This window comes from Exserohilum turcica, assembly GCF_000359705.1.
Source record: "Exserohilum turcica Et28A unplaced genomic scaffold SETTUscaffold_9, whole genome shotgun sequence".
NCBI lineage: Eukaryota > Fungi > Ascomycota > Dothideomycetes > Pleosporales > Pleosporaceae > Exserohilum > Exserohilum turcicum.
Window position 1 is genome coordinate 1,728,186 of NW_007360310.1, and position 12,534 is coordinate 1,740,719.

At 44.9% G+C, this 12,534-nt stretch overlaps 4 protein-coding genes across 4 annotated transcripts; 2 read left to right on the plus strand and 2 right to left on the minus strand.

Moving 5' to 3' along the window:
• Window positions 1–274: 274 nt before the first annotated feature.
• On the minus strand, window positions 275–1,725 carry SETTUDRAFT_158065 (uncharacterized protein; the record flags this gene model as incomplete). Its single annotated transcript, XM_008033456.1, has 2 exons — window positions 275–1,641; window positions 1,692–1,725. The coding sequence occupies 2 exons, from the start codon at window positions 1,723–1,725 to the stop codon at window positions 275–277; spliced, it is 1,401 nt and encodes a 466-aa protein (XP_008031647.1).
• A 924-nt stretch (window positions 1,726–2,649) lies between these two features.
• SETTUDRAFT_36000 (uncharacterized protein) lies at window positions 2,650–4,497 on the minus strand (the record flags this gene model as incomplete). Its single annotated transcript, XM_008033080.1, has 6 exons — window positions 2,650–2,662; window positions 2,712–2,864; window positions 2,918–3,084; window positions 3,142–3,456; window positions 3,523–4,350; window positions 4,402–4,497. The coding sequence occupies 6 exons, from the start codon at window positions 4,495–4,497 to the stop codon at window positions 2,650–2,652; spliced, it is 1,572 nt and encodes a 523-aa protein (XP_008031271.1).
• Window positions 4,498–5,163: 666 nt separating this feature from the next.
• On the plus strand, window positions 5,164–6,843 carry SETTUDRAFT_100525 (uncharacterized protein; the record flags this gene model as incomplete). The annotated part of the gene is made up of 3 exons (XM_008033457.1): window positions 5,164–5,404; window positions 5,467–6,156; window positions 6,209–6,843. 3 exons carry the CDS (start codon window positions 5,164–5,166, stop codon window positions 6,841–6,843), a joined length of 1,566 nt encoding a protein of 521 aa, XP_008031648.1.
• A 2,616-nt stretch (window positions 6,844–9,459) lies between these two features.
• SETTUDRAFT_182173 (uncharacterized protein) lies at window positions 9,460–11,379 on the plus strand (the record flags this gene model as incomplete). Its single annotated transcript, XM_008033458.1, has 3 exons — window positions 9,460–9,746; window positions 9,800–10,000; window positions 10,053–11,379. 3 exons carry the CDS (start codon window positions 9,460–9,462, stop codon window positions 11,377–11,379), a joined length of 1,815 nt encoding a protein of 604 aa, XP_008031649.1.
• Window positions 11,380–12,534: the final 1,155 nt, after the last annotated feature.

Sequence of the window (12,534 nt, forward strand, 5' to 3'; positions counted from 1 at the left end):
CCTCTGTAAGCTAAGTGGGAGGCTGATTTTAGGGCCAGGCTCATTTCTGGAGACAACTCAGGGATATGACGCGCGTGCTTGATACGAGAGGACTGCACAAGGCCAATGTGTAGCAGACGTGAGCTGTATTGTAGCTTCGCATTCTCCAAACTGATTAGGAGCTACTTCTAGCTGTAAGATATGATGAAATACACGATGGTTATTGCGATAATCAATATACATAAGGAAAAATAACAGCTAGCGTGATACTATGGAGTATCTTCAAGCTCTTTCTCTAGATACGAGCGCGTGGTGCTTTGACCGCTTGCTCTAAGTTAGCGAAGTCGGCTTTTAGAGACGAACAAATGCCGTTGATGAACGCATCTTCCTTTTCCAGGGGAACTCCCAAAGCTCCAGGTTGCCAATTTAGAGTACACACTAGGCTACCGCCCTTGACGCTTATGAGACAGAAACTGAGTGGTGCACTTGGAACTGCAGCCGAACTAGTGACGATCAACTTGGTCGTCCTAACACTGTCTTCGGCCTTGCCGCCATCAAAGGCAAGCATATTTGAAAGAGCGTAGCTGGCATCGCGCGTAGAGCCAATCTTAGAAGTCATTGACTCCTTATGGTTAGGGACGAATCTCAACATACCAATCACCTGGTTATCAAGCGTTGATGCTACTTCCCCCAATTTCTTTGAGAGTGTCCTTGCAGATTGCCACTCATCTGATGATATGGAGCTGGAGGGACTGACCCGCGGATGTGAAGCACTATGTCCAGAGATATAGAGGCCCCACTCCAGTCCTACACCACTTGCGCTACGCAAATCAAAGGCAGTTGTGGACGCAAAATCTTGCACGTTCTTATCCACTACAACCTTGCTCAAAGCGCGGACGATGAGTTGGTGAATAAGAGGCGTAAGCTTGGTGCCGTGGACGCGAGCTGCCTGTAGAGCAGCCTCCACATGCTGTGGTTGGACCTCGAGCATTCGGATTTTAGTTTGCAATCCTCCCTCGCTCATAAATACCTTTGACCCGGTCCAGGTTCCGGCACCAACGACACTTGAGCTCATGATTGACTTCAAGAACTCAGGCGAGATAGGAAGTCTCTCGGGCGTGTCAAAAGGCTCTGGTAGCTCGCGTTCGGGCACCACAACCTCGAAATTGTTGTCAACACCGCTAGACTGTTGCAAGGCTTCGCGGAGGGCTTGAAGGAAGACAATTGCAGCCCCACCATCGCCGATGGAGTGGGACATGGCGAAAGCGACGAAGGCGCACGGTCTGCCGTTCTTTGGCAAAAGAGGTAATACGTAAACCCGCCATGGAGGCGAAGGCCCGCTCGTTCTTGTATCAACGATAGTAGGCAGGGCTTTCTCAATCCAAAACAATTCATCAGGATTCTGAGCCTCATCCAGGATGGTGATGTGATTATCCAGCTTGACACTAGGTACACGCTCCCAAACCGGTGACTCCGTATCCTTTCCGTTCAATACTACGCCCATGAATGCATGTTTTTCGATGATGCTCTTCAAGGGACGCACGAAAGAACGAATAGATTTGACGTTGAACTTAGGATCAGAAAACTCATACACTGCTCCAAGCACCATAGCGTTGTAGAAGTTGAGTTCTTCGCGAATGGCAAGGCGACGCTCGTAAGGGCCTTTTTTAGGTCAACATGGCGCAACATCTCAGCATGTGGAATTCACTGACTTGCGGCCCTCAATTGAACGTTCTTCTGAGACATGATCGAATTAAACCTGGAGACTGTGTTTCGGGCTCGTGATATGTTTCGGCTTAGGTTGCAGAGCATTCGCATAATTAGCTAATAATTGAGATTGAATCATGCGACGTCTGTCGGTCAGGTCTACTTAAGTCACCCCTATTATTACGATGCTGCATGCAATCGTGTATGCATTGGCAAGCGTCTGCAAAAAGATACTATTGTCTAAGCGTTGTCGTATCCTGAGTCAGGTTTTGTAATAATAGCAACAAGAAGGTGATGAAGCAACTCGGAGTCGGCTGACGACTTCCTCCGACTCCGACTCCGACTCCGATTCCGAAATTCGCCAGCCGACTCCGAGCCCCTAACGACTCGTCGACATCGGCAAGCTTTCTCTTTCTCTTTACCGCGATGATGTTGATTGGCTAAAGCTGACCGAATGCTTTGTTGGACTTCCAACATTGGGATTTTTGCTCGATTTGTTGAACGTGGTAGAATTGTAGTAAGTTAGGGGCTGTATTATCTCCCCTTTGTGTAGAAAAGCGCTAGACAGGTTTGGATTTGATCATAATCAATTACGATACTTGAACGTCATTATTCATCAGGCAATTGATCTGTGAAGATCAATCATGGACTGACAAGGACCAGAGAATTGATATGTACAGCGAATATGTGATTAGCCTAGCTGCTGTGCCTTGTACAAGTAGAAATGATAAGTCCTTGATCAAAAATAGAGTTTCGTCGAATGAATCATGAGGAAATGCTGAGCAATATATAAAGGAAAAGGCTTTCCGCTATGTTTAGAAATCGTTTACCGAACCTATGATGAACCAGAACTGTATACTAAACTTTAATGTAAACGAATTGGCCCGCCAGTTTAAGACACCCCCTATATATACTCAAATTATGTGAAACTTCCCATCTAGGCCCGCTGCAAGCTTTTTTTGCCTATTCCAATATCCTGAATTTTAAACGTCGCATGGCATTGGCCAATGCATGAAGCCTCTCACCGGGTCCTTGGAGTTAGATGTACCCATAGAGGAGGCTTATCCCAAAGAACATATGAAAGATGGTCTATCCAAGACCTACTCTTCTCCAGAATCTCCATGTCGAAGTTCCAGAGAATCTGAGCGAGCACTAAACGCATTTCGGCGTATGCGAGACTACAAAAAGATCAGCAGATTGTCAGAATGCAAGCAATAATAAGGGTGCATACTGTCTGCCAATGCAATTCCTCGGCCCCATGGAAAAAGGCTGCAGGACATCAAATCGATCATTGGCGTATTTTGGGTCACCGAGGAATCGTTCCGGCTTATAAGTAAAAGGGTCGGTCCAATGGGCAGGATTGTGATACGTGGCCCAGTGCCACACGGCGACCACGGTCTAGTAGGCACATTAGCATGCGTATGTATGTAAATGGAAGGATCCACCTCAACTTACATCTTCTGGAATAAACTCTCCGGACACCTTAGCGCCTCCCTTCGGAACAAAACGAGGCATACCGAATGGAACTGGTGGATAAGAGCGCATAGCTTCGTTCAAACATGCCAGCATGTATGTCAAACGACTCACTGAGGTAAGAGTTATCTCTTCATCAGAGTTGAACGACGTGCGCACTTCGTGAACCACCTTCTGATATGCGTCGGGGTTGGTCAAAAGCATGTAGGTAACGCCACTCAGCATGCTTGAGGTCGTCTCTGATCCAGCGATAAGTACACTGCTGCTATTGGCCGATAGGTGGTGCATGCTCAGACCCTACGCAGTATTAGAAAATATTTATTTGGCAGTTCAATAAAAGGTGTGAAAGCTGAATACACTCACCCATTCCTTTCTCTTCTGAATTAAGCCCTCAATCAAGTCTGGTCTCTCTTGTTGCAAAGCGACTCGGCGATCTAATTTGTCCATTATACGCCTGTCGTGCTCAGCGCGGTTGGTGTTGGTCAGCTTGACGAGCCACATGAAGAGGCTTTCGAGACCCATGTGCTTGACTCCGTTGATGATACCCAAGAATCGAATTGAACCGTTGATCGCCTCGACCCAAGGATCGTATTTGGCATTCTCAAGGCTTCCAAACGCCTCACCAAAGACAAGATCACCGATAACATCAAATGTTGTCCAGTTGTACCACATCTTAATGTCAATATCCTTCTTAGCAGGTCCTCCAGTGGCCTGGTCGATCCGATCGGAGTCGACGCAATGCTCACGCAGGCGTTTTATGAGGAGTGTGATGTAACGGCCGATCATCGTCTCCTGTTCTCGGAGCGCACGCTCGCTGAAACCAAATGCCAACTGTTTTCGCAATCGGGCGTGGTACTCACGATCTCCAGAACTGATGCTCAAGACCTCACCTTTGGTTCGATAAAAGGTATGGAACTTGTCCATTTCCTCCATACCATGATTTGCACCTACCCTGTGTCCGTAAATACTCTTCCAGGCATCCGCATCTGAGAAAGCGAGTTCATTAGGCGCGATGCGCACGATAGGGCCGTATTTCTTGTACAATTCCAGAACATCGAAGGCTAGCTTGCCTTGATTCATTCGAACAACGTATGCTAAACGAGTTGCCCGCCATAACAGAGGACCTGGAAAGCGCGCAAGAGGATGGAAATAAAGGTTGTAGACAATTTGCCCAATGGAATATACGAAGACCTAAGAACAAGCATCAGCTTTGAGCACAATCAAAGAGGGAAAGAATCATACCCCGCCCGTAAGTAACAGCAACAGATTAGGCGTTGTTAGGGGAATGGAATTGACCAATCCCCTAACTTCCTTCATACTGGCATCTAGGGCAGCCATTTTCAGGACATGTAATTGGCAGCACACTGAGTCTTCACCATGAGAACATATATATGACGAAATGTTGACCAGATAGCTGACAATCTACAACGGCCGGTCAGGGACACGGGAAAGCAACAGTGGTATGACATTTCAGACGTGAATCGGAAGGAAGCAACCAATCAGATCTTTCTATCTCCGAACTGGCAGATCCCATTCAAAGCAAAGCCACATGAGGCTCCGAGAGGCTCGGTAATAATCAATGGAACCAGTTCGCTCTCAGACCTGCCTGCCTATCTAAGTAGGGCTCGAACTCCTATATATAGCTACTAGGCTCAAAGCGGTAGTTAATTAATGCAAACTGAAAATCGTGGGACCCACTTAGCTGATGGATACGAACTGTCGGCGCCGATTCGTCAGATTGCTAGCAGCGGACTTTTTTGCCTTATTTCCGTCCACGGGCCTGAAACTGAGCTGCAGTAGGTCGACATTGTTTTTGTTTCAACAATATATCACTGACTCACAACAGAGCAGTTTCCGTGCCTAACCGGCGTTCTCAGACAAGACACCGCCGTCACACATTCGTTACTTTATTCTTCTTTTCTTTTCTTTCCAATACTCTCGTTCATTTTCTTATCTTTCACTTCCATTCAACCAAATATTGTACCTACAGTAGAGTCGAAAAATATGTCGGCAACGCAATCTTCAGGTCGCAAGACCCGCGATGAAGAAATCGATGAAAGTACGCCGTTGCTCATAGAAGAGCGAGGCTTAATCACCCTCGATCCGGACGACGACATTGAGGACTCTCAAATTATCGATTTTGAGGATGGGGACGCTGAACATCCCTACAATTGGCCTCGCTGGCAAACCCTGTCCAATTGCCTCCTCATCAGTGGCATGACATTTTTGACTGCGCTTGCATCTTGTGAGTTTATAGGAAAAAGCATTCATTCAATAAATTACACTCTAGTTGCTGACGTATTCAAGCCATAATCGCACCGGGCGTTCCTCAAATCATGGCCGAATTCCAAATCGACAACCTTCAACTCGCCAGCTTTGTGGTCTCCGTTTACATTCTGGGATTTGCTGCTGGTCCATTGGTTATTGCGCCATTGTCCGAAATTTATGGTCGAGTGCCTGTTTATCACATCTGCAATGTCGGATTTACTGGCTTCGCTGTTGCATGCGCACTTGCACCCACTATGCATTCCCTTATTGTTTTTAGATTTCTCAATGGCCTCTTCGGATCCTGCCCCGCGACTATCGGTGGAGGCTCAATCACAGATATGATTCCTCAAGAAAAGAGGGCCAAGGTCATGGCTGGCTACAGCATTGGTGCACTTTTTGCGCCCATTTTGGGCCCAATGGTGGGTGGCCTTCTTGCGCATGTCCTTGGGTGGCGCTGGGACTTCTGGCTGCTGGCCATTTCGGGTGCCATTTTCTCCGTGTTGCAGATATTCATCCTAAGGGAGACATACTGCACGGTGATACTTGCCCGTAAGGTTGCAGCTATGCGCAAGGTTACAGGAAAAATGGATTTGCGATCAAAGCTCGATGCTGGTCTGTCACCGCTGGCGTACTTCGTAACTAACATCGTGCGCCCGATGAAAATGCTTACCTCGTCGCCCATCGTCATCATCACATCGATCTTCATTGCAATTACCTACGGATACATGTGTAAGTAGCTTTCCTTTCCGCATGTGGAACCTAAATTGACGCGGTACTGCAGACGTTCTCTTTACTTCCATTACGGAAGTATTTCAGGAGTACTATGGCTTCAACACCAGCAGTGTCGGTATCTGCTTCCTGGGGTTGGGCCTAGGCTCCTTTCTCGGCGTCGGCGTATTCAGCGCAGTCTCAGACAGAATTCTGAAAGCTAAAGCCGCTGCCGCCATGTCCTCCGATTGTGAGGCGGCCACTTCTGCAAATAATAGCTCAGAATTTACGGAAGCGGTCCTTAAACCTGAATTCCGTCTGCCTCCCCTTCCGTTTGCTGTACTTTGCTTGATATTTGGGCTCCTAGTCTACGGCTGGACCGTCGAACTGCGTTTGCACTGGAGTATACCCGTTATCGGCACTGTCTTCATCGGATGTGGGCAACTACTGTTGTACATGGTGCTTCAGATGTATCTCATTGACTCTTTTGCCATTCACGCTGCTTCAGCTGTCGCAGCTCTCACAGCGGTGCGCTCGGTGGCCGGCGCATTCTTGCCGCTAATTGGCCTCAGTTTGTACGACGAATTTGGAGTGGGTTGGGGCAATACCCTTTTGGCAGCCGTTTGCATCCCACTTTTGGTAGTGAGTCTTGCACTGTTGCGTTGGGGGGAGTTGTTGAGGGAGCGTTCGATGCTCAAGGGTTTGTAAGGGTGAGGAAGAGGGACACGATACGATGTAGTTCCTGATACCTGATGTGATGGGGAAAAGGGTGAGTCTTTTTCTCATCATACGAATCTGCTCATCTCCATATGTAGGAATTGATGGCTGGTCTATTTGTTCGATTTCCACGTCATGTGTGGTGCAAAATAAGAGAGTGAACTAGGGCAGTATGTACAATGATTGTATACGAGTGCTACATAGTGCAAATGCATTTTCTTTGATCCTCGCTCCAATCGAAACCAAACTATTTAATGGGTCCCCATTCTGGTTGAAGATTGGAAAATTGTCTGCAAGACCGTACAAATGGTTAACAATTCAGACACCTAATGGAGAAGGGTGACGACTTAGTTTTGCAGAATGTGACATAATTTTGACTACTCCAGTGAGATCGTTATTTATTGGTCGAAATATAGTGATGGATAGTAAGACATCGGGGCAAGTGTTGGCCCCGAGCACTGTGTCAACCACCAGGCATGCGGTAAGATTTATGATAGTCGATCACCGTTCAAGCCATTTGAGCAAGCCATCGAAGCTAGTAAAACTGACCGGTCAGTTTGATTGAACGTGGTAATAGCAGGCAGGGATTTGCTCAAGCTGGTAACATCTGGGAGTGCCTGGTCTCTTATTGGCTCCACGTGAACTACAGAACTATTTTCTAGCCGAACACGTATTAAGGGGTGAGGGAAGAGCCAATCGCGCCATCGGCGATGCCAGGGTTGTACTAGCGCATACATGCCCCTACTAGCGCCCATCACCACGCTATTGGTTGTTTACAGAGGTGGCTTTCAAAAGTTCTTGCTAGCGCCGTGCTACGCCGCTAATTTATTAGCTTAAATTTTCTCAGCTCCTATACTAGTTCTTTGAAGCTAGCAATAGCTACTATCCTTATTTTTTATAGTGTTTTTAATTTGCTATAGCTCTAAATACTAATATATTAACCTACTTTTCTATTATTCTATTAGAGTTACTTTTTAGTAGCAAATTTATATATAAAATTACTAACATAATAAGTATATCACTACGTATAATTAACTTAATTTACAGTAGATCCTACTAGTAAAGCTTCAAACCTAACGCAAGCCTGATTAAGATCTTTTTATAGTACTTAAAAAATACCTTTATATAAGCTACTTTTATAAATAAAAAAATATATATAATTTTACTTTTAAGAAACTACACTACAATAAGTATAAAAGAAAAAAAAGCTACGCTAATATAGCTAGTAACTTTAGTACTTATAGCTATATAATATTACTCTTTATTGTATAGAAAGTTCTTTATATAGCTAGTTATAATAAGATAAAGCTAATAAGAACGCCTAAGTTAATAAAAAAGATAAAGTGAAAAAGACTTAAGTAGTGTCTTACTTATAAAAATTAGATGCTTAAAGACTAAAAGAATATTATTTAGTTAGACAAGACTTTTATTATACTTAACTAACTACTATTATAGTAGCTATTACGTCTAGTAACGCCTAAAAGAGCTCTTTATAAAGAGTGTTATTTAGAAGTAGTAAAAAAGCTATTCTAAATTTATATTCTAAGGCTACTTTATATAGAACTATAAAAGTTTTCACTATATTCAAAAGCCTAAGACTATATAAGAGAAGAAAGAGATAGCTTTTTAAATTGAAGAGTTAAAAAAGACTTTAAAGCCTCTTATAAAAGGGGCGTAGAAGCTTATAATAAATATAAAGAAGCTAAAATTATATAATAAGCCTAGTGAAGCTTTATAATAGAGATAAATAAAAGAGATAAGTAAGCTCTATTATAAAAATAGTTATTGTAGTATTAATTAGTAGCGTTACTAGACTTAAGTTCTTATTTTAAAGCTAATTTCTTCTATCGTAGAGTGCTAAAAATAGAGACTACGTATTTTGATTTAAAAAAATAACGCTTTTTTATATATCTATTACGCTTAAAAAGCTATATACTAAAACGCTAAAGTAAAGAAGGTCTTATAGCTAGGTAATTTACTTAATCTTAATACTATCAAAGTAGCTTAGCTCTAGCTTAAAAGAAGAATAATATATAAAGGCGTATCAAGAAGCTAGGCAAAAGGCATAAAAATATAGAAGTAGTATTAAGATAAGCTACTTTAATACTAAATTTAAGCTTAGATAAAGGGTATTTTATTTTATATTTAAAAAATTATTAAGCTTAAAAGTAGTAATAAGTATAAAGAAAGGCGGCGAGACTAATTTGTATAGCTTTGGCCGTAATTTTAGTGGTAATTAATGTACCCCTGTTAGCAAGAACTTTTGAAAGCCACCTCTGTACTGCAGGATAGATCCTAATTAAAGACCACGTCCGACCCGTTTCAGCCCTTCGGTGGTTCTCATCCGAATCGGCGCCCCATCAAAGCACAGGTATCCGAAGGTTTCACAATCACCGACTGAGGCTTTGCAGTGTGCTTCGGTCATCTTCTAACTCGTGTACTTGCTCTAGTGACGTAGTAATGAACGGTTTTTTTGGAACTAAGGGGCATCTTGGTGGGACACTCTCGGGCTCAGTAAACAATTAATATGTGCAGATAATGAAGTATATAATCTTCCAACTTGCATTCTGCTATTCAAGAATTCGTACGTCAATATCAAACGCCAACATGGTGTTCGTAGAAGGTCTCTTGCTTTTCACTTCACTTGCGCTGGCTGGGAGTTCACCGCAGCCCGGCTGCAAGTACATCCACGGTGATCCTGAGTGGCCATCGACCGAGGAATGGCAGAAACTCAACCAGACCGTTAGCGGCCACCTCATTCAGACTGTACCCCTAGGTGCTGTCTGCCATTATGAACCGTTTGGAGTATACAATAAGACAGCATGCGACGAATTGAGGAAGGACTGGGATTTTAGGCACTGGAAGTTTAAGGTGTGGGAGATGGGCCAGATTCAGTAAGTAATCGACTTGTTTCATGTCGAAATAGCGATAACTAATGATAGAACAGTGTGACGCACGCCTCTGAGATTATGAACCCATATTATCAAAACCGCACGTGCGACCCATTCACATCACCTGAGACGCCATGCGAGTTGGGTAACTACGCCAGCTATTCCATAAATGTTACGAGTGCCAGAGATGTTGTTGCTGGCATTCAGTTTGCAAAGGAGAAGAATATTCGACTAGTGGTCAAGAACACTGGACACGAGTAAGATTTACACAATGTGAAAAGTACACATTTTGATGCTAATGTATTTCAGTTATCATGGACGTTCTAGTGGCGCTAGCAGTCTCGCCCTTTGGGTGTACAACCTCAAAGACACCGAAATCATCCACGAATACAAGAGCAAGCACTACAATGGACCTGCTGCAAGGCTCGGAGCCGGCATGGGTGTCGGCGAGTCTTACATGGCAGTCCACAAGTATGGTTACCGCATTGTTGGTGGTGAATGCGGTACTGTCGGTGTCGCTGGTGGCTACTCACAGGGTGGTGGTCACTCGGTCCTCGCAAGCCAGAATGGCCTAGGTTCTGACCAAGTTCTCGAATGGGAAGTTGTCACTACTGATGGCCGTCATCTTATCGCTACGCCCGAGCAGAACTCAGACCTGTACTGGGCGCTCAGCGGCGGCGGCGGTGGAACATATGGCGTGGTCATTGGCATCACTGTCAGAATCTTCAAGGACGGCCAATTCGCAGGCGGATCACTCGTCTTTAACAACACTGATACCCCTGGTAACGAGGTCTACTGGAAGGCAGTGGAGCTGTGGTACGAGTATTTCCCGAAGATTACCGTCAACGGCAACACGGCGCAATTCGTGTTGCTGAACAGCACCCTCGATGCCCAAGCTATCAACCTGCCCGGCCAAGACGTTGCCGCTGTAAACCGCTTGATGGCTCCTTTACTGAGAGACTTGGATAATTTGGGTCAGAACTACACCTTCAAAACCGTGCACTCCGAAACTTACTATGACCATTTCGACCACTACTACGGACCACTCCCTGACGGCGCCGAGCCGGTCACCACGATCCTGCATGCGCGTCTGATCCCTCGCGAGGTGATCCAAGACAAGAAAGCAAACAAGAAACTCGTAGATACGATGCGACTCATCGTTCATGAGAACAAGTTTCTCATGGGCTGCGGTGTGTTCAATCTGCCTGATAATGGGCATCCCGACAATGCCGTGCTGCCTGCGTGGCGTACTGCCCAAGCCGTCTGCATTGCCAACGGCTTCTGGGACTACGAGGCTCCCACCGAGAAAAACGTTGCCCTAAAGCAGGAGCTGGCTGATATCTACGCGCCTGCTATGGATGAAGCAACACCAAACTCTGGCGTCTACCTTAACGAAGTCGACCCTCTCTACAAGGGTGACTGGAAGGAGGCTGCATATGGCGTCAACTATGACCGCCTGCTTCAGATCAAGCACAAGTACGACCCAGACCATCTATTGTTTGGTCATATGTCAGTTGGCAGCGACGAGTTCGATTTCGACGGAAGTGGCCGGCTGTGCTATGTCGGCAACGACCGCCACAACTTTATTTCATACCAACCACAGCAGCGGCTCATGTCCGAGAGTTTCGAATTGTGAGTTGAAAAGAAAAATTCCTACGGTCTCTAACAGCATTGAAAAGCCATGAAGCTGTTAGCTACAATTTCTTTTTTTGTTTCACCCATGTCCTTGTCCTTGTTTTGTATTGTTAAATTTCAATTTGTTCCGAGGCACTGTAGAGGTACTTGCAGCTTTACCATTGCGCCTGGCAGCTACTGTAGCGAGTTTCTTTTTCCTTTATGTTTGTTTCATCGTTCGGAGCTGTCCTGTGTTATTATCATATCATTGTCGTTATTGTTAAGCAAAAGAAATGTTATTATTCTTTATGAGTTTGCGGATAAACCACCTATCTTAATACAGTAGTTGCTAGTATTTTGCCACATACTTTTTAGATAGTAACAGAGCTTCTTAGAGCCAGAGAAGCAATTGGCGATTAATCATAGCATCCAGCTGAAGCTCCAAACAATAAAACTACTACCTGAGTACATAAAATCTACCGGTGCGTTGTGTACGCTATTTACAATTTTGTCATATAAATTACATACAGTGAGTTCTGTTTTTTCACGTGTCCATGAGTGGTGCCCAGCCTCGTCGCAGCGTCTACAACGCCTAGAGAAGATCACTACGTGCCCCAACTCTATACATTGAGCGCTTTCCTTCATCGCAAAGGAAATTCAATGCTAAAGGCAAAGAGTTAGCAATCAAGTTTGATGCGGCAAAAACAGAGTTTATCCACTTTACCGCTAAGAAGAAGAGAAAAGAAATAGCCCTTAGGCTACCAAATAACACTATAGTGGAGCCAAAAGACACAGTAAAATGGCTAGGCATCTACCTCGACAACCGGCTATCCTTTAGAGAACACATAGCAGTGCGTGCCAGCCAAGCCAAAGCCGCCTTCCAGAGGATAGGGAGACTAGCAAATATAGAGACAGGCCTCTCTCCCTACGCCATTAGGCAGCTCTACTTAGCGTGCGTTACTAGCGTTGCAGACTACGGAGCACCAGTATACTGGCACTCACAAAGCTACGCAACAAAGCTACTCCAACCACTCCACAATCTCGCGTGTAGAAAGGTGCTAGGAGTCTTTAGAACCGCTCTATTAATACCTGCAAGTGTTGAAGCAAGCCTGCTATTACCAGCGATACGGCTAAACGCTACGCCAAGAAACTACGCAACAAGAGCAGCTTAGCTAGC